General features: G+C 35.4%; 1 protein-coding gene across 2 annotated transcripts in view; it reads right to left on the bottom strand.

Annotated features, from left to right (window-relative positions):
- The window catches only part of LOC108781851 (growth factor receptor-bound protein 14), a 240,160-nt gene that overhangs the window by 194,542 nt on the left and 18,485 nt on the right, over nt 1-27,133 (bottom strand). The window contains exons 3-7 of one of the 2 annotated variants that reach the window (XM_018549956.1): nt 8,383-8,549; nt 7,480-7,636; nt 6,017-6,147; nt 4,301-4,381; nt 4,072-4,203 (exon numbers count right to left, since the gene is read on the bottom strand). In XM_018549956.1, the coding sequence (XP_018405458.1) occupies nt 4,072-4,203; nt 4,301-4,381; nt 6,017-6,147; nt 7,480-7,636; nt 8,383-8,549 (668 nt within the window). Of the gene's footprint in view, nt 1-4,071; nt 4,204-4,300; nt 4,382-6,016; nt 6,148-6,568; nt 6,775-7,479; nt 7,637-8,382; nt 8,550-27,133 lie in introns of those variants that run through there. The other variant, XM_018549957.1, reaches the window with a different exon arrangement.

Raw genomic sequence — 27,133 nt, 5'->3', positions numbered from 1 at the left:
ATTCGGTTTTAATTAATTCAACATTGTTTCGCATCGTGCTTCTGCCAGTTGATTCTACATCGTTGAGTTAGAAGTTACGAATAAGACAATTATTCCAAGAACAATGGAATTCCGTGTGCGTGCGGTATAATTTGCGATTGTAATTGAGCGCCTGCAAATATCCATACAATGCCCGATAAACGAGAGAAAAAAAAATTGTTACAATTATCATAATTTAACTATAATTTACAGTCATTTTCGATATCAACTATATATTTTTTGGTAGATCTATAAATTGTATCATTATTAACATCATAGCAGTAATAGTAACTATATATAAAAATGGAATATCTAACCATAATTACTTTACCATGCAATTATAGTTGCGAATACTTTTCGCTTAGTTCCTTCCGCATGTCCGAGTGACTAGCGTTCGCATTGTGAACCGTCTCTCATAAAACCGGATTCAAATCAAGCAAACGAGCGTGAACAAACTCAAATGAATTGTACAACAGCACTGTCGGCGTTCATTGAAGCAAGTTGTTCATTCGTGTTTGTTTACGTTCTCTTGCTTGGTCTGGATCTAATTAATGTTCATTTCTACTAATCCTGATTAATATTAATCTCGATTCAATTTAAGAAGTAAATACAAATTTCTACCAACATAGATTAATTTCAATCTCGGTTCAATTTACTCTTCATCTTTTTCTAATTCGTAGAATTGAAAAAAGATGAAGAATTAATTGAACCGAGAGAGATTAAAATTAAATCACATTAATAGAACGAGCATAAAAAAATGAAGACTAAGTTGAATCAAGATTAAAGTTCTAATCCAGAATGATGGAAACGGGTATTAATATCGAAAGAACGATGAAAAAAAAATAATACAAAAACTTCATTTATGTAAAAACAGAATCCATCGAATGCGCGTAATAAGAAGAAATACAGAGACGAGTAGCAATAATCGCAAGGCCTCCGCATTTTGGTTGGGAGAAAATATACATAGTTCAGAAACTCTCTTTTCGAGAGCAATTAACCCTCATTCGGACAAGCTGAGTCCGTCGAATATAACTCAGAAAATTTTAACTTCTAGATTCACTTTCAGAAATAAGCTTCTACTAGGAGCCTTCTAGACCGGTATTTATAGTCGAATCTTATATTCAAGACTGTCTCAAGTACAATCTTAAAATTTCACAAACCAATCAGAGGGCCGCATTAGCATCTTAAGACGTTACTTAAGACGATCTTGAAACAAGAACGAATTATGAATATCGATCCTAAACTCCGCGGAAAGAACAAGATAACAAGAGAAATAAAGCGATATCAAAACGTCAGCCTGAAAAGAAGGAAACGTCACGGAACACACGATGGGGAAACCGTATCTACGAGAAAAATCCGATTTGCAGAAAGCTGCGAAACTCGTGGGGCGTGTTGCCGTATGTAACGGTTACCGTAATCGAGGATCGATAAACTTGCGAGTTGCGATACGCAGGCAGTCTCATCAGAGCGTACCGCAGTTCGTCGAGTCCCTGTTATTATATAAGCCTCATCTATTTTTCTCTCGCTCTTTCTACCGAGAGATTGTATCGCATGTTGTAATAATGACGTACTTGTGGACTTGTCCTGAGGTGTCGGAGCGAAACGGTAACAATGAAGTGAGTCGTGGCTTTTTACGGAACAACGCTTTCGTCGAGATATTAGCTACTGATACCCGTATCGCCAAAAGCGACGATGCTTGAAATAATTAAATCATGTTCTTACGCGCCAACGACAGACACGAAGCCAATCAACTTGCGTTTTAAGCCGGTTCTTGGCGCGGCGCGACAAAAGGGAGAAGAAGGCGTATTCCTGCGTATATCTCGCGAAAGAATTGTTGTCAATAATTGCGACCATACGATATCTCAGCCATTAAAATTCATAACTCCTCTTTAGGTAATTCTACGTTATAATAAACAAATTTTAAAAAAACAGAGCTAAGTAAATTAGACTAAATTGATAAAGACGTTTTTTATACTTGTAACTATACAATTGCATGCCATAATTATGGTTATTACTGCTACTATAATAGTAATAATATAATTGTATTTATATAATTCTATAAAAAAATATATATAGTTGATATAACAAAAGTATATAGTACTATTTATTATCACAAAAGTGACTGAAATCGTTACAATTTAGTTATAATTTATAAAGATTTTTAGGCTAAAATTACATTTTGTATGGTTGGCCTAAAAACAGACAATAAATTACAATTAAATTATGATAATTGCAACAATTTTTATGATAATAATAACTATATTTACAATCAGTTTTTTGTGCCAATATAGACATTTTTTATAGAACTATAAATATAATTATGCTATTATTAGTAAAATTATAGTAGTAACGATAATTATTATACCACGTATTTATAGTCATAAATACCGAAAACTTCTTTCTCAGTATAGTCACATTCTTTACCGGAAATAAATATTGATTTACACTAAATGCGACTATGTAACGGAAACCACATTAAGTGCTTTTATTGAATAGCGCTTATATACGTTAATAAATGTGTAAACCGAAGCACTGATGTACGCAAATAACGGTAGAATATTCAGTGATAATATTTCACGAGCAGTCGCGCGGACTATGTACACGAGTGCGTCTGTAATTATTCGTCGCGCTATCGTTATTTAACTAGATGTATCGCTAGCCGTAAAGCGATCGTAGTCATAACTCACTCGACATTTTACGCATGCGTGACAAATGGATTTTTTTCTATAGGATCCACGCGATATTTCGGATAATCGCTCGCCCGCCGATATGATTCTGGCTTTACTGCTGGGCGATTAATGACGCGCAACTCGGAAGCGCGTTCGCCAAACGACCATTCGACGCGTCAGTTTTAACAGCGAGCTACCGGTTGTACGCGCAAAATCGATAATCAAATTAAATTAATTTTAAAACAACCAATGCCTTCAGACTGAATTCGGAATCACATCTACATTAACTAGCAGCTACGATTATCTCAAAAATGACTACTTCTTCGTATCAGTTATCGAATAAGCCATGAAGACATTTTATCTTCGTATGTATATCGCATGACATTAATTATGCAAATGAATTGGCTTGATGGCTGAGTCGAATCAACATTATCATCAAACTGATACATCGTGAAACAATTTCACGAATGAGGCAGGAATGACGTTGTCCCCATCAGCTGGTTCCGGGTTTCTTTTAAACAAATTATTACATTGCATCGTGAATAAAGCTAAATGAAACATTAACATTAAACCGCTATAAAAATTTGCTACTCAAATTTCATGTTATATTTATGCAAAACATTTTTATGAATAAAGCTGTCCTCTTTACCTCGGTCGTAAAAAAAAAAAAAAAGAATGTGGCGTGTTTCTCGTGTCATACTTTCGGCTAAGAAAGCGTCCCAGCTGTTACATGTTAATGTCGCTTAATGACTTACAAATAAATTGCCAGTGATGTGTCGTGACTCATCCGTAACGAACGGCACCGCGAAGTCCTTGAGAAAAGTGTTAACACCTGCGAGAACTACGCGCACCGATGCACGTAGAGCCTGACGATCGTTTATCGTCTAGGAATCGCTTACTTGGTCTTTAAAAGAACGTTTCACCGACGATGAGTCAGTAAGAACCCGATCTCCGTCGCGAGATTGCATTTTCTACTGCGATCGCATAAAGATAATCGGGCATAGGAAAGAAGAGAAACTCACCATCACTTCATGTTAACGTATTAATCATCGTAAGCTGAATATGTGTTCGCTTATTAACATTGAGAAGCAGTATTTCTTTATGTAACGACGTCTTCCCGTATTCTGAGACGTCAGCCCGTAGCCGCAAAATGGTAGATAATGTGCGCTTTTGAATTGAGTGGCTAACAACGCTGAGTAATTCTTTCGCCGCCGCGGAACATTTAAAACTTATGATTCATATTCGAAGTCGTAAAATAAGTGGAGAATCATATAGTCTCGTCCAAAAGCTTGTCAATATGTATATGCGTTTAAAACCGCACACGACAAATTTAATATGAAATAAAAATAAGCAAGGAATACACGCGTGAGACAAAAGGACTCACCTTCTTTGTTGTGTAGAGTTTCCGGCCTTGAAGTAGCATGTACATCTTCTTCCAACCGTTCGAGCTCGCATTTCGCATCCACACCATGCTAAATACGTACGGGCACTCACTGTCCTCCCGTAACAGGTAATTCTGCAATATGAGCGTGAGCAACATACATTTGCCGTTTTAGCCAGCGCCGTTTTCATTCGTGATGATCGCATTGGCAGGAAATTACACGTGTACTCACCCTTAACGCACTCTCGGCTTCGGTAAATGTACCCCTCTCTTCCCCGCTGGGAAATGCAATCATGTCCGCGGGAAAAAATTGCTGCAAAAAAAATTGGAGAGATATCTCTATGTACTCTGTTATTTTTTTACATTTGAAAACGGACATCAAGAAAAGTGAATTTTAAATCGTTTCTAAAATTGATGAGAATGAATTCTCGGAGAGAAGAGTGTGTGTGATGTGAAGACAAATCTAAAATATTTCAGGAACGAGAATATATAAATATCTCTCCCGCAAGTATTTCGAAAAGCGATTCTATAAACACACACGCATTACCTAAGAATCTTTTTAAAGATTTCAATGGATGGAAACACGAACATTCACATGCGCAAAGAGTATCTCCTTGTAGTTAGAGGAAAAAGAAAAAGTTTCGAGATTTCCCCGAAGAGTGTCGATTACGATGTTTCAATTTCCCAAGTTTCTACGCTCGTTATTCCTTAATTGGCCAATCATCGGCGAAACTACAAGATTTATGAACCCAAACTGATTGAATTTCAAAACCGCTAATTGATATCAGTTCAAAGGTATTAATTATAAAATCTTAATAACTTCGAAGCTTCGCTAATAAATCGATATCTCTTTACACATATCATAAAAATTAACAAGATACAATAAAATGATAACTGCAAAATATAAATAACGTGTTATGTTGAAATTTTTTGTCTACACAATCTCGATGGATTGAGTTTGAAATGGGGCTGCATACTCAATCCTGTAAAATCCCAGGACACAAATGTTCCAATCAATACTACCCGAATCCTTGAGACCCCATACCCCGCCAATCAGAAAAACGTCTCTCGTGCCATCTAACAATCTCTCTCAAAACTTCTCTTACATATAACCGCACGTCGGTAAAGACGAGAGATCCACTAACAGAATATTCTCATACCGACAATGTTCACAGAGATACCGACGAGTAATAAAATATCAAATACCGAATTAATATTTAATATTATTCAAGAATATCAGAAAAAAAACCTAAGAATGGATCCTGATCTTTTTCGTGTACCAAACCTTGGAGGGTAATGTTCATGTTTTTGTGGTTCTTTTCCATACTATTACGTGGATTAGACAAAGATGAACAATCGAAGTTGATTATCCGTCCTTGTCTGAGCCACGTAATAGTATGGAAAAGAACCACAAAAACATGGACATTATCCTAAAAAATTTGGTACACGAAAAAGATCGTGATGTCCACTCTCAGATTTCCCTCTGAAACTCTTCACTATCAACTGAGTCTGAAGATAACTGAAATCCCTAATATTACCGACATTTCAGACCCACAAAAAAAACTACAATTTCGTAAAAATACAATATCGATATGAACATACGCATGACATATATATATTTATGTAATGGAATAAATATAATATACACGTTTAAATCAAATGTTGGTCAAAAATTGATCGGTAAATTCAGGATCAGACACTTTATCTAGAGTCGGCAGTACCTTGTGGTAATTTTAAATGCAACTAAAACTATAGCTTGACTGGTAAACTCAGTCAGTCGGTAAGTTAACTACTCTAGATTGAGCAGAATTTGCCTTTTGATGTAATAACAAAGAACAAAAAAATTTTTTATTTTTTGAAAATTTTGACATATGCTCTTCAGAAATGGATAATTAAAGATGCAGCTTTTTTTTGCAAAATAACAAAATTATCTATTTTTTTTACTTACCACAGGCTTAATGAACACTTCGTATTTCAGGAAGTCTTGACTAAAATAAAACCTCCTTTCGTATTGAGAAGCGAACATTTCCAATTCCCTATGAACAGCAAGAATATCTTCGTGGTCTTCTAAGGTACGCTCTGCAACAGAATAATTCATCCTATTTACGACAAGTATATTGCTGCGATGTTAATATCAACACAGTAATATATATTTAGCGACTTTTTAAAAATATATCAAATAGTATTTGAATACTATTCGATATCTGTTTTAACAAAAAAAAAAGAACAGAACATATTTGCTACGGCATAAATAATAATAAACAGTTTGACATTTCACAATATTTCTGGTCTTAAAATATTTATTTCTTTTTATAGCAAAATTAATTTAACTTATTTTTATAAGTTCTAATAAAGCGGGTTTTAGGACTGCAGTTAATGCAGATCTTGTCATGCAATTAATTTATAAAATGATTCCACGGAAAGCACATTAGCCTGACATTTCGCCCGAATCTCTAAACAAACATTCCATACGGAGACAGCCGTGAGTCGCGTCTCTGACCTGCACCAAGCTCCTGGAGGTTTCGCCCGCTATTGATTCTCGGTTGCATTATAGAGCTCTGTGCCGTCTTTACGGCCTCTCCAACCCCTTTCCTCCCTTCTCTCTTTACCCCTCACCATGCACACGTTATTTCCGATCTCGTTCCGAGTCAATGCCGTAGAGAAAATTTAGACGACTGAAGTTTTCTCGTTGCGTTAGAGGCTCATTGAGTCACCTTGAGGCTTCCCCTTCGGCTTGGTATGCCCCGAACTTTTAACAAATTATCCGTCTTTTACGAGCGTGCTGATATTTTTGTAAATAAATTATTTGTTATCAAGTCCTTGAATAGCTCTCGAGTGCATCGCATGCAATAATCACAAAAATACTTCGAAAATATCCGCTGATTCTCCTGCACATTTCCCTATTCAAACATATTTGTCTCCATCCACGTTATCAATAAACGCGATAACAATTCCGATATCGAATTAAACGTTTAATTCTATAAATTCCATCCATTATGTTTGGGTATACGTTCATCACATTTGTGTGAATTGCGTATGCATTCCAATAATATAAATATTAAATATTGTACATGTATACATATAGATATATATGTATAATATATAATCAAATGTACAGAATATTCATATTTCTCTAAAAAAAAAAAAGAGTTAATGAAAAACTAATGATTCTACGAATAACATTCTATGGCGAGTAATCGTTACAATTGTAGACTATATGTGTGGTCGATGACACATTGCTATTCGCACGTGAGCACGAAGCATAGAACTTGTTGATTGATTATTGATAAGTACATTTCCGAGAAAATGCATAGAGTCACTTGAAATAATCGCAACAGAAATATCACACAATACGATATTATTTTTGGTTATATTTATAATATGACCAAATATTTTATTAATATTACATACCGATTCCTAGTTTCGGCCACGTTTCAATTATCGACCAGGCTGCACCGATCGTGTTCCTCTTGACTTTGAGCAACTCACATAGGTCGATCGTTCGTAGATTCTTCTCCACGACCACGGTCGTAAAAGAGTGATCGTTGTTATAAAATCGCAATTCTTCCTAATTAAATAAACGTTAGAAATTAAATTAAATTAATTCGCAATCTTTTTCTCTTATAAACCTCTTTAAATTTATCTACTGCGTCGTAAATAAATTATGAATATTTTGTTTTATATAATTTATATTTTATTTTGTAATCAAATAAATATACATAAATTAATAAATCAATGATAATAAATTTTTGTTTTATAAGGGTATGAGAAAAATTTGTATTAAAATTTATATTGTACTTTTTAATCATTTCGTCATATTTATGAATTTTATTATATTTATTTTTATTTTTTTCAATATAATATGTAGATTCTACTTATATAAATTAAACACAATATAAAAATTCATTATTTTATACATATACTCATTTGTTCGATTTTTCCGATTACACATTGCATGTTTGTTACAACGACATAAAATCATCAGTTGTTTGTAAACGGAAACATAAAGAAAAAAAGTAAAACATACTTTAAAATACACACTTATTTCAACTTGTTCTCTGGAAAAGTTTATTTCTTCTTTTAGTTGTATCATTGTGTAGTAATGCCTGTTTCCACCAATGCAGATTAATTTTAATCTCAATTTAACTTACTGTTCATCTTTTTCTAATTTTTAGAATTAGAAAAAGATGAAGAGCGAATTGAACCGAGAAGTTAATCTGCATTGGTGGAAATGGGCATAAGTGAGCAATATTTAATCAAGAAATAGTACGACACAGACAGCGCGAGATTTCAGCACAAGATAATAATACATACCTGTCTTTCACTGTCGATCAAATCTTGGTCACTTCTTCGACTCCTTCGCATCGTGCTGTTGAGTTCGAAGATCGTGAGATTGGAACCAAGCCGCTCATAGCTTGCGGCTCGATTACTCGGTAGCGTTGAACTGCCGTCAATGCAGGAGCACATCTTCGGGAGCCAATCTGTAAAGGCCCAAGGAGATACTAGAGAGAGATTGATATGGCGCGTCGTGATCAACAAATAAAAGGGAAAAGGGCTACACGACTTAAAAAATCGCAAAGAATGTCAATCTGTTAAAAACGCTAAATCTACTATATAAATATACTGGCAAAGAGGCGTAAGAGCGAGCCCGCTGTACTAAAGATCTATTTTACAACTTGGGCTTCACAGGATCTACATAGTCGGGATGGAGCCACTGCATTATCGATGAGTGAACGTGGCCCCCTCTCGTTTCAAGAGACACAAAGAAAAAAAGGTAGTGTTCAAACATCAAGGACAAAATATGACGTCGTGCTGTGAAATCGCAGCAGTTCTCGGGCGAATTTTCCGAATAGCAATAACTGTACGTCGGAATATCGAGGCGCAGGGATATAAGGTAGATAAGTGACTACACATGTGCTGCGACATTGAAGACACGTTGTGCGTAGTGCGTGAGTCGCGTTTTATATGTAAGCCGTTGTAACGCGGATATTTACACTTCGCGGAGGTTGCGCGCAATTTTGCTGGTGCTCGTCTCCGAGTCGCCTTCTCTATCTTATTCTATAGAGTGACGATGATATATCAAATACGAGTCGTAGTTATAGAGAGCTCTTAACGAGGAGAACCTAGGAAAAATATATATCGCTAATACGATGGAATTGCCGTATGCAGACGTCTTTAGAGGGCATGCGGGTCACATTTCTAATGTAAATCGTTGGACGGTCGAGTAATTTCAAACAGGAAATACCGATCTTCTATTGAGATGAGTCGATCCTGTTCCTGACTCACTCTAACTATTTAGGATCCATATTATCGTACGTATTTACGTAAATTCATTTATGTTATGAAAAAATATTAAGAAAAATTACTGTATATTTATGTATAAATAAATTCCATTTGGATATCACTTCTATTATATACTTATTAAAATTTTATATGTTCTATTTGCAGATAAAAGTCAATAAAGAGAATAGTTTTATAAATAAATAAATAGAAGTATAAACAATACTGTTTCAATAAAAATATTTTTAACAAAATGTTAATTCAAAGAATAATTTTTTTATAACAAAATTAATTCTTATAACAAGTATTAAAACAGGTAAAAATTAATAAATGATCAGTAAACAAAAATAGTGTATTTGATGCGTAAGACAAAAAGGATCATTTGTTTATTATAAAATTTTTTACTAAAAATTAATTTAATTAAAGCATAAAACTGCTTAATTTTACAGACATACACAAGTAAAGAAAAATATTATAAAAAATATAAATTTTTTATTTTATGATATTATTTATTCAATAATTTTTTATATAATTTTTTAACGATATATTCACTTAACATTAGAGTTAAATGACTGTCGATTAATACATTTTCTCAGAATTATTCTTCATAATATTTTGTAAAATCTCTACTTCACAAATTTATTTTCGCCTTTTCTCAATCGTTTGTTTAATATACGTTTGCAATCCAATTGAAGGACTCTCTCTCCGGTTAGCTCGAATGCGCAAAAGTCATCGCCGCCATGCCACAAAGGTACTTCGAAGAGATGAATAGCGCCTTAATAATCGTTCTTCTGTCCTATATCCGGACTGCATCGTGACGACGCAACAGCAACAAGAATCCACGAGTATATATACATTGTACATATATGCCAGCATTGATACGAATTCGTTTGCCGTGAATTAACGATCCTTTCCACGAACGATTAATAACAGACTAGACGAAGGAAGAAACAACAACAAATCTATAAACTAATCGATATCACACGAAATCTTGTATAGAATAGAGCTCGAAAATTTCTCGCCTGTTCTATTTGATTAATAAGATTTTTTTTCTGATTTTTATGAATTAACATTTCAATTATAAAGTGAATTATATTTTAAGAAATTATAAATAAACTATAAGAAACCAAATTATAAATAATAAATTGTGAGAAAATATACAAAATATTCCATAAAATAATTTATGAAGTTTTAATAATTTATCAAATTTTTAATAAGAAGTCAGAAGTTTATCGGGCACCGTTTTGTATAAACATCCGGGAAAATCGACTGCAATTGCAAATTTACGAGAATTTTGCTAAGACTGTTCAAAATCCCGATGACGTTTCACTGCATTATCGCGAGATGATAAGAAATGTAAAATGCCTGTAGACTATTTCGAGATTCCTAAACTATCACTGATAATGATGAAAAATCGCTAATGCATTCACTTATGTTACAGCTATATTTATATTCTTATTTTAAAAAAACCCAATTTTTAACAAATCAACGTTTTCATTTAAATAAATGAATAAATAGATCAAATCTCTTGTAAAATATATTGACTAATAAATTCCTATTAATACTGTACATTTATACATTTAAATTTTTCAAACAAAATCTATTTGATTGAAATAAGCTATTTATAATATTACTTCTGAGGCTTCTCCACGGAAAATTTTTTATACAAAAACTATGCGTTTTGCGGATTATGTCTAAATCTATTATTAAAACGTCATAATGTTTCGCAAACATTGAGTTCATGAGGACAAAGATCAGTCTAAGCTGCTCCTCCGAGGGATTCCCTTTATTATAATATGTATATGCCGTTTAAAAATAGAAGATGGAGAGGGGAAAAGTAAAGTGGAAGTAGTAGTGGCAAGGGTCAATCTTCGATGACTGGTTAAATGATCTTTATTTTACTTATAGTCATTAACTCTCTTTAGATTGTTGAGATGTTCTTGAATCTCTATAGCCTCTTTGTATTTTCTTGGAAAGTATAGTAGTAATGGCGTAATTGTTTTAAAATAACAGTATTTAATATCCTCTCTTAGTGTTGTGTTCTGATAATACTAACTGTGTGATAAGTTTTAATCTGACGTAACGTTGATATTTCTTCTGTAGATGAACCATTCTTTCAGTCTCTCCAACATATACTTATTTGAGAGCAAAATATTTTATTGTACATACTTCTGCAAAACTGAGTGTGGGATCTTTGATCTTTAGAATTTCTCAAAATTTGTTCATCTTTTCAAGGAGTTTAAATTTTAAACTCTGGAAAGTTCAATTAATCAATTTTTGCGATAGCGCCTACAAAGATCCAACAAGAAGAGATCATCAGTCAAATAGAGTCTATCATCTATCGATTCCCATCAGAGCAAGCGGATGGCATCTGCAGGCAGGTAACAGACATCCTTTCCAAAACCAATCTTTCTCTTAATCTAATATCACTAGACAAGAGCGATTCGCCTTCTAAAACTGAATAAGGATACAGATACCATCGCACTTCCAGCCAATGAAGGCAATACGACAATAGTCATGAATACATCAGACTATACGAAAAAGATTAAAAAATCTCCTTTTAGGCACGACATACAAGAAGCTTGACAAAGATCCAAAAAATATATAATCGCACAAAACACAAAGATCCAAGAGAAAAGAAGTAGCACTCTCAGTAAGAAATCCACAAATACTCAAATCAACACTAAAATCCACAACAAATCGTCCTGCCAAGACTATACAGTCTCTCGAAAATATAACTTAATATTTGCCTCAGATCAATTATTAGCGTTGTAAACTTCCCAACATTAGAGCTCTAGATGTATAACATAAAACAAACCTTACAACAATATCGACATGATATAAATAAAATAATCAGCAAACACCCTACCATACTCACACAAATAGTAATATTCACGAAACGTTGACATTCTAATAATGGATTTGAATATGGAGATAACCAACGAAACGCGTAGCTTCATTATAATATTATTTATGATATTTACGTGAAATTGTAATCTTAGAAACGTTTATTTTCAAAACCATACTTGAAGCTAACAATTAAATTGTAATTTTAATGAGTACAACTCAATAGTCATGAAAATAATTTAAAAAATAATTTTATATCATATATTTTGCGAATAAACACATAATCGCGAAAGGAATCCCTGTCGCGAAAACGCTGAGAGTAAACTCAATCAGTGGAAGATAACACCAAGTGCGAGGGCATGCTCTCGAATTAGCGGTCTACGTTAACCGTTTATTGCGGCAATTAATTAACCCACAACCGCTCGGTATGCAGTACATAAATGCGCAAAGCGCGTAATGTCAAGCGCCGCCATTGCAGCCTCTATGCGACATTTCCGGATAATACAATAAATGAATATGCGTAACTGCTGCTAGCCTAATAATAAATTTTTATAAAGATAAAATAAACATTGACTATTAAAATATGTCTTTTCTTTTTATTTATTGTACTTTTTGATATCTATTTTAATAACCGCATAATAAATTTATTTAGAATAAATTATCGTTTTTAAGCAACATGTGTGTGTGAACAATAGTTACTAAACAATAAAAACTATTATTGAAAATGAAGATATTTCAGACTTTTTTTATTTAAAAAATATTTTATGTCTAATATTTATTATTTTTGTCTAATATATTTCAAGTTCTATCCTGAACAATTATTGAATTTTTATATGGTTATTCTTAATATTCAATAATAAAATAAAAAATTTGTTACGAATCTCTGAAATAGATAAATCTCTTTAAAAGTTCGAATAATTACTTTTAATACTCAATCAATAAAATAAAAAAATATATAAAAGTTTCAACAATTTTTTTTCGAACAGTTGAAAGTATTTTAAAATTTCGCGAATAAAAATTTTTGTCGATAAACTGATATTTTCTCAAGAGTTCTGTTTCACGAGTTACAAGTTCGCAAATCAAAATTCATCTACTCTGATTGCAATAACAGTTATAAATTTTCGTAAAACGAAAACGTGAGGTACTCATTCCACATTTTTACATGCCTGTTGTTTACGTTTAACTTTTTTTTAAACAGATACAGAAAAACACGAAAACTCTTTGGAAAAGAGCCAGAACTGTATCAATTATATCGAAATTCTAAAAATCTACCAAGAAATTATATAAAGCATTTGTGTGTAATTTGTGCATCATATAATGACGCAGTTTGCGAGTTTCACAATTGCAACCTTGGCCTACTCGCGTCTCTACCTACTGACATACTATATTATCCCATTCTGTTGTCATTTTGTTGCTTCTTGCAACAATCAGCTGCTAGTTGCATATCCATATCCGCAACCGCAACCTCGAGTTTCGAGAAGTGGATATAAAGTCAGAAAACATTAATATACTCGCGCGATGTATTCATATTGTACATTCTACAGTACATTTCTTTTACATATTTCTTAATATCTGAAACATTTATAAATAATTAAATAAGTAAAATTAATGTAATATGTACAATATTTTATCAAATAACAATACGTTTAATCAAACTATTTTATTTAATTAATTCCTAATTATCTATCATATAGAAATTTGATAAAATTTCTCGATATATAAATCGTTTTTAGATTTAAATTTGCATTGACGTGTGCATTCAAATATACTCAAACATTGAGCTGTGACGCATATTCAAATATCTCGCGCATGTTTTTAGCATCGAGACACGTGTCTTCTAATGACTGTGTCTTCTGATGACTGTCTCTTGATGCAAACATCGAAGGAAACATTTATCAAGTCTTATCAAACAGGAACTTTGTCAGTAAAACTTACTTGTATATTATGTAATGGATGTAAATTACAAAAATTATTTACTCTTCTTGGAGTATCGATTGTCATACTTCCAAATATTTGTGACAAACAAATGTAACTGATAACGGGAATTCCTAATCATCGTTATCAGTTACAGCAATAACGCATCATCTCATGGATATCGCAAAGACGTTTCAAATACATCAGCATCCCGCTCATAACGTTTCTCTCTGCCACATTCATAAGCTACAAACGTGGTATGCGGGCATCTACCTGTCACGATGACGAAACCGGGTCGTTCCATAAGCACAAGCCGGAACGTGCGCAGTCGCGAGAAAAATAACCGGCAATAATGGAGAGAAACTTGTCTCTCGTGCCTATCTCGCTCATTTATTGTCTATTGCGGGATTTTGTTTATTTGAAAAAGACTTTAACAATCGAAGGGGGAACCGATAAGTGCGTTGAAAAGACAAGACTGTTGATCACCGTGACATTATACGCGATAAACGAGAATGTAAACCGCTCTTATCTTTATAGAAGAATTCATGAAAGTATATGAGGACAATAAGACTGTATTATCATGGAAGGATACGAAAATGTCAATACAACGCATACGAGAAACGATGATTATCGTATATCTGTCGTCGTATATTTGTTGTGAAATAATTCTTTTTTGTGTTCTCTTTATGTTTTCGTACAATAATAATTTCCATACGTCGCAAATAGTACACAACAATCGTATGGAAAACTAAAGCATTCTAGTTGCCTATAGACATTCGAGATCATAATCTACAAACCGGGATACGTACGTTGACGCGAAATTTAAATGAGAGAATTGTGTATCGAATGACTCGAGAGACACGACGAACTGAAACTCCAATGTCCATCTCGCCGTTATCGTGGCAAAGCAAATATTTCGGAAGAGAGGAGAAGGCCTATGGAGGTAGATCGATAAGAACCAAGGCAAGCCGAGCTGACTAGGTCGAGCTCGAATGTGTTTTGGCGGCCGTCCTGATTCGCGTTCTCTGCACACACGCGGCCCATGTAAAATTTTCAACGTTCTCGCTTCTTTCTCAACGAACAGCAAGAAACTGCACGGCTACGAACCGTAAACATCCGATTGTAGGAACAAATATCCGCGACAAACATTGTGCCAAACACCTAATATTTAATGTTTATCGAATATTCAATATTTTCAACGTCAGTTCGCGCACAAAGATGCATTCTCGACCAACGTAATTATAGGAATCGTTAAAAATTTGATAGATCATTAATGTATTACAAAGTTAACGTGCCATGAATAATCCATCCACTTTCTAATGTCCTTATATACAAACATATGGAATTAACATGAAGTATGCACTCCGTACTCGAAACGATTCTCTTGCGCTGACAAAAAAAAGAAACTTTCGAAAATTTCAAAAAATGTTTTATTCTTTGTAGCATTGATTTTTTTTCATAATATTGGAATTGAATATTGATCACAAAAATATAAACTACAATTCAAGTACAATTTTACAGAGATTACGGCACTTTAAAACAAAAATTTTCGAAAATCTCTAAAATTTTTTAAATCTCTATAAATATATATAAAAATTACTCTATTTATTAATTCATAATTAATAAAGATAAGTACAGTTTAACGAATACAGAAATCCATAAATTAGAATATTTTAATTTAATACTAAATTAAAAAATACCGAGAAATTCTTAAACAAATTTCCCTAATTGTTATTGAATCTCTCCGTGAAAAACAAATTAAAACTACATACTCGAATTTCTAGAAGAACGATAACCTCGAGAAGAAACAGTGCGAGATTGTGAGACAAACTTGATTTCCGCAAGACTGACTGTTGCTTTTTCGCGGCGGAATATTATAAAGATATCCGGTACTATAACTTAGCCATGCGTCTTTCGCGGGCTTACATAAATAAAAGGCGATGGTTCGGTCCGAGAGGTGTAATCACGAGCCATAACCCGATATCATTGCCAACCGATCGCAGGCTGCAATATCTTCTTTCTCCCTTACGTTTTATACCATCGCTGCGTCGATCTTTGTAAATGCGTGCCTCGCATCGGTTCGTATCGCTCGTTATTTCGCTCGTTTGACCCACTGACGTTGCTCATTAAACCACTCGTCATCCTACCAATATTGCTCGACAGAGAAAAAAAAAAAAGAACCGTATGCGAGTGCCTTATCGTCATCCAACGTTCCGACTTTTGCGTTCCACAATAAGAAAGCTACTACAAGCTACAGCTGTCTTCATATCAAGACACTGACAGTGATTACTGACCGTTCGGAACCTTCGAGGATGAGAATTTAAGGAGAGAAGCTTCAGTCGATCGAAAATTACATCAGCATCACGTAGTAGTCTGATAATCGAGTAAGGGATTTACGAGGCAGAGTCAATTTAATCCCGATGATACGATGGGCTTTTACAATCACTTGTAAAAAAAAAAAAAAACAGAGTCGCCAACCGATACTCTTCTGGCAACGAACAAGAACGACTGGCCGTACGCCAAGACCACTGTCCATTTAAAAAAAAAAAAAGAAAGATCCGTTCAGACTACGATGGTCTTCATCCTCCTCGCTTTACGAACCGTGCATTGTCGACTTCCGGAGACAAGTCGGTTCACGAGATACTCGAGGGCTCTGCACAAATTACGTTCTCGAACGTTTCAAGTACCGCGAAGCCTGCTCGTCGAAAAATAAATCTCGCTATTCGCCAAAATGGATTTCATTGCATGTATATTACGGGCTTCCCCTCCCTCGATATTGTAGCCAAAATGATGCGATTTGGCAGATGAAACAATAACAACTTTACAAGAAGCTGAGCAATCACTCATCACTCACTGTTCTCCACTGCGATTTATCAACCTTCTGTCTTGTACATCGACAAACGAGTTTCACGTTCCTCAAGGACGTATTACGTGAAAACTTCGATCGCGCATTACTCCTAGTCGTATTAACGAACTAGAAAGCCAGTTCGTGGTGAGATTCATAAATACTATTTGCAAACGTAATTTTCTTTCGTTGAAATTAACTCCATAAGTGGTCAGAAAAAAATGTTAAGAGACAAATGAAAGATCGCTAAACCTTGCTCTAAACGAAGGCGAATTCTAAAAAAGTCCTACATTTTTCTCTGTATAATATCTTTATAAGTTGTTAACTTTATATAAGCTTTATAACCAAAAATTGTTTAACTAGACTCACAGAATAAATATTAATTTCTGTCAGTAATAATTAAATTATTTTACTTAACTTTTAATAATCATAAAGACTTTTAAAATTAATTTTTTATATTAATTTCGCAAATTCTAATTCAAGATTCAAAAAAACATTTATTCAGAAAAATAACACTACTTTAAGAATTGAAAGAGAGAATGATAATATCTATACAAAATATTAAAGTTCTAAATGTGAGGAATGACTTTAAAATCGCAGGAAAGTTCACGTAGTATAATCCTAACCGGATAAGTAAATAGATATTTAAACGCTACGATTGGAGATTCCATCGTTGCGAAAGTCAGCTCAAGGGCCACCATGGAATATATCACAAGGAGCTCTTTACGCAACGATCGATCTATTCTGTCTTTCACCCTGCTGTTTCGAAATCAAAGTCCAAGATCTACGCGGCGATGCTGCCCAAATCGATTGAAAACTTGCGGAAAATATATGGTGTGCAAAAAAAAACTGATTGTGTGTGTGTGACGTCAACGGGTGTGTGTGAATCTCGGGGTCGCAATCAAATGTCCCGTTGATTCCCGAAGCGGAAAATAAATGTTATCGCGCAAAAATAATAAAAATAAATACTCGCAAGACAACACTATATTTAGCTATACATAAGTATGAAATCGTGATTGTTCATCTTATTCGTTGCTGTTTTCATTTAACAAATATGTTCGTGTAATGTATTTACGGAAATGTAATTTATATTCATGTAATTGTAATATATTTATCACATATTATCTCATATTACAGAAATCATGTAAAATCAAAACGTGCAAATCGATAATAGAAGTAAGAATAATCTATATAAGTGAATTAAGGATCAAATCTCTTTGTTTTAGTTTCGAAAATAATGACAAGAGAGATTCAAATAATATGGTAATAGATTAATGAATGAATTATGCCATATTGTTTTAAAATATCAAATATGTGTAAGATTAAAGAGTATTAAATTTATCAACGGCACTAAATTGGAAATATATGTGTAAGTGTATACTTCAGATTACGACGATAAAAACATATTTGTGTCGTTAAAATAAGATCCAAATCCATTACCATTTGTATTTTTAAGTCTTCGATCGATATTATTAGAATTCTAGTTTAAATGGCAATTTGATTTCACAGATATACGTATACATACTTGACAAAAAACGAGATGCCATACTGGCATTGTTAAAGCAAACGATATCAACGTAGTGACCATTTTCTAAAATATCGCGAAAAACTTTCCTGAGAAAACATTTTTCGAAACATCGTGGTCCACCTGTGCCAGCAATTCTTACAGTGGTGCCTCGACGATACTCCAAATTTGAAATACAGAAAATCTACGAACGAGTATAGCTAGGTCTCACAAAGTCAAAAGCCTTTTATTTATTTCGAGCCCAGATTTCGATGATTTTATAGAACGAAAAAAAATATATCACAGAATAACATAAAATTAAAAACATTAAAATACATTAATAAAAAGCAACAAATAAATAATATTCAATAAAATTAACATCATCCCATATTGGCTGACTCTACACATTTGCGTGAATTTATGATACGATGTACAGAATGTATTAAATTTATTGATTTCAATCTTAATGAATTTTTTACCAACTATAATTTCCCGTTTTAATTTTCAGGACAATATTTTTTCGTTTTCTAAGAGGAAAATTGTAATTAAAGTTGCTCTACAGTGGATTTAAATGTCTCAATAATAACTTCTACATATGTTACTACACTTAAAAGAAATAAAGAGATATAGCATACATAAACAAAAAATATCCTCTACAATACATCGTTAACAGGGAAAAATAAGCGTCATCAAAATCTGGGGATGCCCCGCATACATACACCTCTCACGGTAAAAAGAAATAAAGCGAGAGAGCCATACGATATGGAGCGTCGCAACTTCTCGCTGGGTGTTTGCAATTGTCGACGCCCACGAACAGCACCGTTTGTCGGTGAGTCTAGCAAGACATCTACGCATTTCAGTTTGCACGTAGGAGATACTTTTCCCGTAGGTCGCGTCGCTCACTTAGAAGAATGTGCGACACATAGAAGCAGTGCGCTAATTGAGATTGAAAACACGACAATAAAAAATATAGTTACTCTCTCAAAGGTGACGTATCTCATGACGACAATATTTCTTTTTTTATTGCCGAGCTTTTTTTTCGCGCGACCCTCGATAATCATCCATTCAAATATAGCGACGATAATGAATGTTATTTTCTCTCTCTCTCTCTCTTTCTCGAGAAAGGCAATCAGATAACGCGCGCGACCAGTAGTAGTGTGCTTGGGTCAGAAATTATCACGCCATGTGGCGAGTAAGGACAAGAGATGGTTGGATACTCACGGTGATGCGTGGGATAATTGTTGTTGTTGTTGGACAGGAGCCGTTGGTAATCCATGTTGCGCCAGACGGCGATGATACTCCGTGGCAAAAACGCTGCCTCGTTGCGATTTTCGTTTCACGCACAAGAATTCGCGCACACAGTTCTCACACGGTTAACACCCCCCCGCGTTCGGTATACACCAACAACGAAGTTCACGGAACGAGAACGTTCTTCACCGTGCCAAGTACGACGCAATATTACAAGTTTTTGTCATCCGCGTTGTATCATGAAGGGCGCCAACACGCTTACGGACATTCTCGCGGTGTTTCGCGTCTTACCGACGAGAATCAAAGGCCGATCTTGGTTTTCGAGGAACTTTCAGACCAAACCGCGCAGACATCCAACACCGAATGGATTTGAAACCTAAATTGTGAGATTGAAGGGACGAAATAAGACGCGGTACTCCAAGATTTTTCCTATATTTGCTATAGATTAGATAGTAGCGTTGATTTACTGTATCGCAGAAGTCGTAGATTAGATAATGTTAAGAAGATTTTACATAACAGTGAGTCTAAATCCAGGGGAGCAATCTCGAAGCAATCGAGAACACGATAGATCTTTCAGTGATAAAAAAAAATCTAAGGCAAGTCGCAAACGATACCTACTGCGTCGCAAATAACGCGAGACTTAATTCTTTTATCGATTAAACTATCCGGCGTGCGATATACACGTGGCAGCGAGAGAAGGTAAGGAGGCCGACGGGAGAAACCGAAATTGTTGATTTTGCAATTGATTCGGAAAATAATGTATCTCACAAGGAAATGATTTATACCGACAACAAAACTGACAACAAAACTTAACGTTACCAATATCAATCGGAAGATTATATTTGAAGTATATTTTAGATTTCGAATCTTGAAATTCTGTATGGATTCTGTACCTGACTTGAAACGGAACATGTTGGCCATTTTAACTTGGACAACAAAAAATCATAGAAACAAATGTTACAAATAAAAATTGTAGGGTTTGAAAAAAGACATTACATAAACTACTTATAATAAGACTCAAATGAATTTTGACCTAAAATCTAATTGTAAGTGACTCATCTGATGATCTTCAAACTTCACAACTTTTGTTTGAAACTTCTGTCTCAAAAATGTATTGTTTTCAAGATATTTTGATGTCTAAATTAAAATTATATGGCCAACATATTCCGATCGAATTCAGACACAGAATCTATAGAATTCCAAGATTTGATCATTTAGAATACCTATTTTAAATACGATCTTTCGAATGCTTGACATTACTTTTGCAATACAAATCCTTTGTTGGTCAAGGTCGTCCGGTGATTATTAAAGATTAATCGAATTTTCCAGTGATCGATATAAAGTATCGAATAAAATTTTAACGAAACAACCAAGACTAATTGTCAAGGAAGATCATAGACACTTGAACTCGCTTCGATCGAAATTAAATACGAGGCCACCCATATCGTGGTGTTTAGTTATTTCTCCATTTTTTTTCTTTCTCTCGAGGAATCTCATAAATTCCTGTGTTCCGAGAACGAGGGTTCGTTCCGATCGCTCGAATAAGCGTGCGGTTTTTGCTGGCTTCGTCAACTCGATTCGAGCGAGTCGCGTTTCATGACGGCTCCTTCGATCTTCGTGAGATTACAGATTATTAGTCCTTCGCCGACAATGTTGAACTTTACTTTAAGGCACAATCGAGTTTTTGATTGTGAATTCTGGTAGATAAATTTAAATCTGTAAAAAATAAATAAAATACAATCTAGCTTTTAAGATAATCAAAGAAAAGCTATCACACAAGTATATAAATATTTTTTCTAATTAGAGAATAAAAAAGATTTCTTTTTCTATTATCATTTATAAATTGTTTGCCGATTTTTATACAGTGCAATATAAAAATTAGTACTAAAGTTTGAAAGTCCAGATTGCGAGCGAAGGATAAAAATTTAACATTGCTGACGGAGTGAGCTAATTAATATTATAATTTATAGATTCACGAAAGTAAGATAAGAACACACAAAGGATGTTTTCCATTTAGGCTCAGTTTCTCATCTCTTTCCAAATCTAGAATTAGAAATAGAAAGAGATAAGGAATAAGTGAAATCTCGGTTAAGAGTTAACAATAAGTTGTGAAACTAGGCCTTGGTGACATAAGTCAACACAAACACCGTTCAATCTTTCTTGACATTCTATAAATAGCAGAGACAGAATAATATCTATGTTAATTTGTGTCGCCAAATGGAAAGCACCCAAAATGTCAGTTGATTGTTATATCATTTAAGAAAAATAATTAAAATGACATCTGTTCATGACATAGTTAAACATATTCTACCAAGAACTTTCCATAAACAACACAATTTATTCATGTTGCTTGAAAAGATTTATTCACGCTTAAATTTTTCAAAAATTTTTGCACTTACGAGATAAATTTATATTCCGACACAAAGCGAAGACCTGCACTGTTAGATACCAAAAGAGCAATGGCAACCTAATCTCGAAAATTCAATAACATTTTTAACTTTATCCTTATGTATCAAAATGTAAATCAATCCATTTCCATGGTTATAATTTCAAAGTAATCAATGCCCATGTTAACAAATGCACTTTAGTAAATAATTAACTAAATTGAGTTAAATTTAATACATTTTCTCGAGTTAAATTGTTTAACTTCGTTGTTTTAGTTAAATTAATGACATAAGTAAGAGCAGTGATGACTTATTCAAATGATTAAAAATTGATATAATTTAGTATAATTTGAAATTATGAATCTACTTATGAGTGCAAAATAAAAAGTGCAAGCAACGCGAACACAGGTTATGTTCTCGAAAAATAAGACATAAAAGCACATACTAAAAAATACGAGTATAGTTTACAGAGAGAGAGAAAGTATATGTTATATATATATACTATAGATTTCTCCAATGTTTCGTATGCAATTTTTTTCCAGAATAACCTTTAACCTTTTTGCCTGCTGTTGTTCTTTTACGAAATTTAAAAATTGAGAGAAAATTACGGATCTAAATTCACGTGGTTCACTTTCAATGTCTTTTTCACATAAAATCGAACACGAATGCGACAACTTTTCCGGGTATATCTCATCATCATTATAGGGCTAACAGCCGCACTCTGATCATTAATTAAAATTTTACATACATAAAATTTATATTAACAACAATTGTTAATAAAAGTTATATTCTAAAAAATTTTTTTTAAATACATTTCCGTTCCCCGGGCCATTTTTTTTAATAAATATGTACTATTTTAATAATATTACGAAATTTTAATAAAATATTACAGAAATTTCTTTTTAATTAACATTTCAATGTCTAGTAAGCGAATTTTTATGGAAACTCGACAAATTCTTATGTAAGGGTAATATCAGCCCACGCAGACAAATAAAATTACGATAAAATCAAGATGACGTTAAAATGAGTCTTTTTCTGCGATTCAGCTATCATAATCTTATATCGTCATTATTCCAATTATTATCTCGGGTGTGAATTCGGAAAAATGCTACGTCGCATGAAACGTACGCGGGAACGCACGCGTGCGAATTGAAGCCAGCACGAAATCATCGACTCCCACGCCATGACATGCGGCACATAAAGGAGGCAATTAGGGCGCATTCTTACACGTGTGAGCGCGTATCTAAAATCACACTGACGAGACATTCCCGGAAATCGGTCACTCACTGCGTACGACTTACGAAAAGTGAAGATAACTGCGTCACACGCAGGCCGCCTGCGTCGCGCAACATTTCTAGCGTCGTGTATAACGGTTTTAATTGAACGTATAGTACATATATCTATGGTGACCAAACGTCCTTTATTTCGGACAGTCGTTCTTTAAATTTTTTTTTTCAAATATATAATTAATGTTAATAATTATATTAATAATTAGGTACGTAGAGAGTTCTGTTAGAATTGTATTGCAAAACTAAAAATTACATTCGGCAATTGCAATTTTCAAGATCGCTGTTATACAAAAGATCAAATTATTTAAACATTAAAAGATCCAGCTCGACAGTTTATGATCTGGTTTTCTTATCTATTTCATTATTTTATTAATATTACGGGAAATTTTCCTTTTCGATTAGAATTCCAACATCAACGGAATAAAATTTAATCATGGTAATTAATATTAAATTAAAAAAAATGTCTCTCTTTCCCTTTTTATAAGAAATTGGTCACCTTGTTACAAGTATACTCCATTTCCTCGGGACAAAATTTGACTTTTTGCCTCCCACTGCGTGAAAACGAAAGGGACAACAGGCGCGGAAAGGTCGCGTTAAAATAAACTCCGGACTCGATCTCTAATGTCAACGGTTCAACGATCTGCGTCATTTCAATTCCGGAGTGGCGCGTGTCGGGTTAATCGATAGCCAATAACGGGATAAAACCAGAGTGGAACGTTCAATTTCACAATATCGAAAGTCGCGGAAATCCTCGATCGATTGACACGCCGTGTCAACATTTTCGTAAGATTGCGCAATGTTGACCCAACGAGGTGTCAGTTCGGGGATCGTACTACGCGTTACTACGCAGTTGGTGGAAGACTCACGGGCTCCCTGCGATGGTCATTGCTCCGATCCGACGTTGTTTACGACGCAGCCGGAACTCGCCGCGCGCATGTAAACGCGCCAACGGTGAGAAATCGCGCGGATCAGGATTACCCGAGTGAAATAATGCGAGGAATAAATCGCACATGAACAATCTGTCGTTCGTTCCTATCTCTCTCTCTCTCTCTCTCTCTCCCCCTCTCTCTCTCTCTCTCTCTCTCTCTCTCTCTCTTTCTTTCTCCGCGTACTCCGAATTCAAACGGCGCAAGATAGCAAGCGTACGCGGCGAACTTCACGTCGCGCGCGCAGATTCGGACATCTCGGATTCTCGAGACTCTCTTTCCCCGAGACGCGTTCGATCGCGTTTCTCGCGCGCGCGATCCAGGATACGAGAGTGTCTAACCTCTCTTTCGAGACGCTGCGAGAGTCTCTCGTTCGACCTTGCTCCGAGAACGTGAGATGCCACACGTGGCTGCTCCGAGCACGTCGCGTCACGCACTTTGCGCTATTCACATACATACACACACAATATCACATACATGCACACGTTTTCACAGCGCGCGCGCGCGCGCGCGCTCGCACGTAATTCCGACGTAGAGAATTTTCGGCTCGAGCCAACGCGGAATGGAGCCGGGATTATTCGACACACTCGCGTCCTCGCTCGCTGCACGTGCATCGATCAAGTAGCGCGCGCGGTGCGTATTTCCCACGCGCGAATCACCTCGCTGTCGCGTTGGAAAAAGCGAGAACGAAACACAACGCGACGGCGCGCCGGGTCAACTAACCCTTATGATTTTTCGTACCGCGACGTAACGCGGCGCGGCGCTGCGGCGGCGATTGCCGAAAACTGCCGAGGACCTGCGGCAGACCGGCCCGCCGTCCCGCTCCTATACGCCTACGCCGCGCTTCAAGCGGCAAACTTCAGCCACCTCCCGCCTCTCGGCGAATTTCGCGCGTCTTCGTTCGCGCCACGCTGGAGTGGAGTGGCGTACGTATACCCCGTCAAAATCCGATCGTATACGATCCGTCGCGCTGACTTTTCCACCACACGCAGCAAGCGTAATCCGTCGAACGTATTCCCGCTGTTCTCCGAATTCTCCGAAGGTAAGCCGACCAGCACGCGGACGCCGAACGTAAACACGAGAAAGCGAGGCGTGACGTAGCGCGGCCGCTTCGCGTTCGCAAACGGCCGGAATGCAGCAGCCGCGTTTTTGCATCCGATCCGTTTTCACGGGCGAAGCCGTTGGCGGCGGAGGACGGAATGCCCGCGCGTCTGTAAACGCGAACGAGCCCGATGGACGGCGTCACTCTCTCTCTCTTTCTGCTCCCGGCCGCGATGCGGGATAACGTATATAAGCGTACCGTTCGCGTAGCGTCCCGCGTAGTACTACGGAGAGGGACGATTCCCGCCGCGTACGGCCTCCCTCACTTACACACACGCTCGCGCTCCGTCCTCGTCGGTCTCCCCTCTGTCGCTCGCGTTTATGCACACGCACACACCTACCACACGGAGGAGGCTCCCGCCACCGTCTCCCCTTCCCGGAATCACCTCACTGGCATCCGTCGCGCAACTTTGCGAGCTCGGACTCTCCTACCTTTATCCTTTCGTCTCTCCAGGGGGTGGAATTGCGACGCACAACTGTGTAAGTAAACGATGATCCGTCTCTTTTCTCGAAAGCAAAACTGTGGGAGGATTCCCCCGTTGGTAAACTTGTGACTCATCAACTTTCGAGAATCGTATGACGCATTCTTGTATAATTTTGAATACGTTTGATTACCTATCATAAATCAGTACTGTCTAAGATTTGTAATTGCAAGCAACGTCCTGACGTATCACATCGATATTCATTGTACTGATTATTCCTTTTTTTTTTTTTTTTTTTTTTTTTTTTTTTTTTAAGATAGTGAACGTTGACTCATCGAATTGATCGTGTCAATGATCGTAGAGGCTTCTTACGATTCTTGAGAAGTGAGAATTACGAAAGTAATCAACTTAATTATGTATTGACTAATGAAGTTATAAATCTTCTAGTAATTCGCTCACTTTTATAAATTGCACCTTGTTTTAAGAATCGTAATATGCCTCAAAAATTACAAATCTTGCACCAATCCTCAGTACGCATGAATTTGAAAACTAAAATTGCGAATTAGAATTTGATAATTTTGATTTTAATCCATTTCGTTCTGATTTGTTAAATTTTAATCTACAGTTCGTAAATCTTCAATCTTCAATGAAAAGTTAAGACTATGGCACACGAGATCATCACAGTCCATTGGATGAAACATCAAGTTAAGCTTAACGCAACCAAGTTAATCAGGTAATGAAAAACCGAGTTATAAAAACTTAAGACGTAAAATTTAAGCGGTAAAGAAATCAACATGTTGGATACACTATACACACGTTATGATTTTACGATCTGCAATGATTAGTCGATACGTTTATTGCTATTTTTATTTTAACATGGACTTAAGGGACGTCAACTGTACCAATTCCGAAGTAATCTAAAATCTAATAACTTATCGCAAAAGTTCAAATATACGCGGGTCTATAATGCAATTAGTTTGCTATAAAGTATACTATAAGAAAACTTAATTATAGAGTTACCTTTTGTTAAGTTTTATGGTAATGTCGAGTTTTAAATATACAATTTGTATGACACTCCAGTATTATCGAGACTATAGCCTAAACTATAGGTTCTTTGTTGCTGCAGTACAACTGTTAAATTCATAATGTGCAATTGTACCCAATTCGAGTTACTCGTTTCTATAGATCGCCACTACTCCCAATAATTTAACTAAAACAATGCAGTTAAACGATTTAACTCGAGAAAATGTATTAAATTTGACTCAAATTTAGTTTATTATTTACTAATATATGCGTATGTCAATA

Source organism: Cyphomyrmex costatus, unplaced genomic scaffold (assembly GCF_001594065.2).
Source record: "Cyphomyrmex costatus isolate MS0001 unplaced genomic scaffold, Ccosl1.0 scaffold91, whole genome shotgun sequence".
Taxonomy (NCBI): Eukaryota; Metazoa; Arthropoda; class Insecta; order Hymenoptera; family Formicidae; genus Cyphomyrmex; species Cyphomyrmex costatus.
This window is presented reverse-complemented; position numbering and strand designations above follow the sequence as displayed.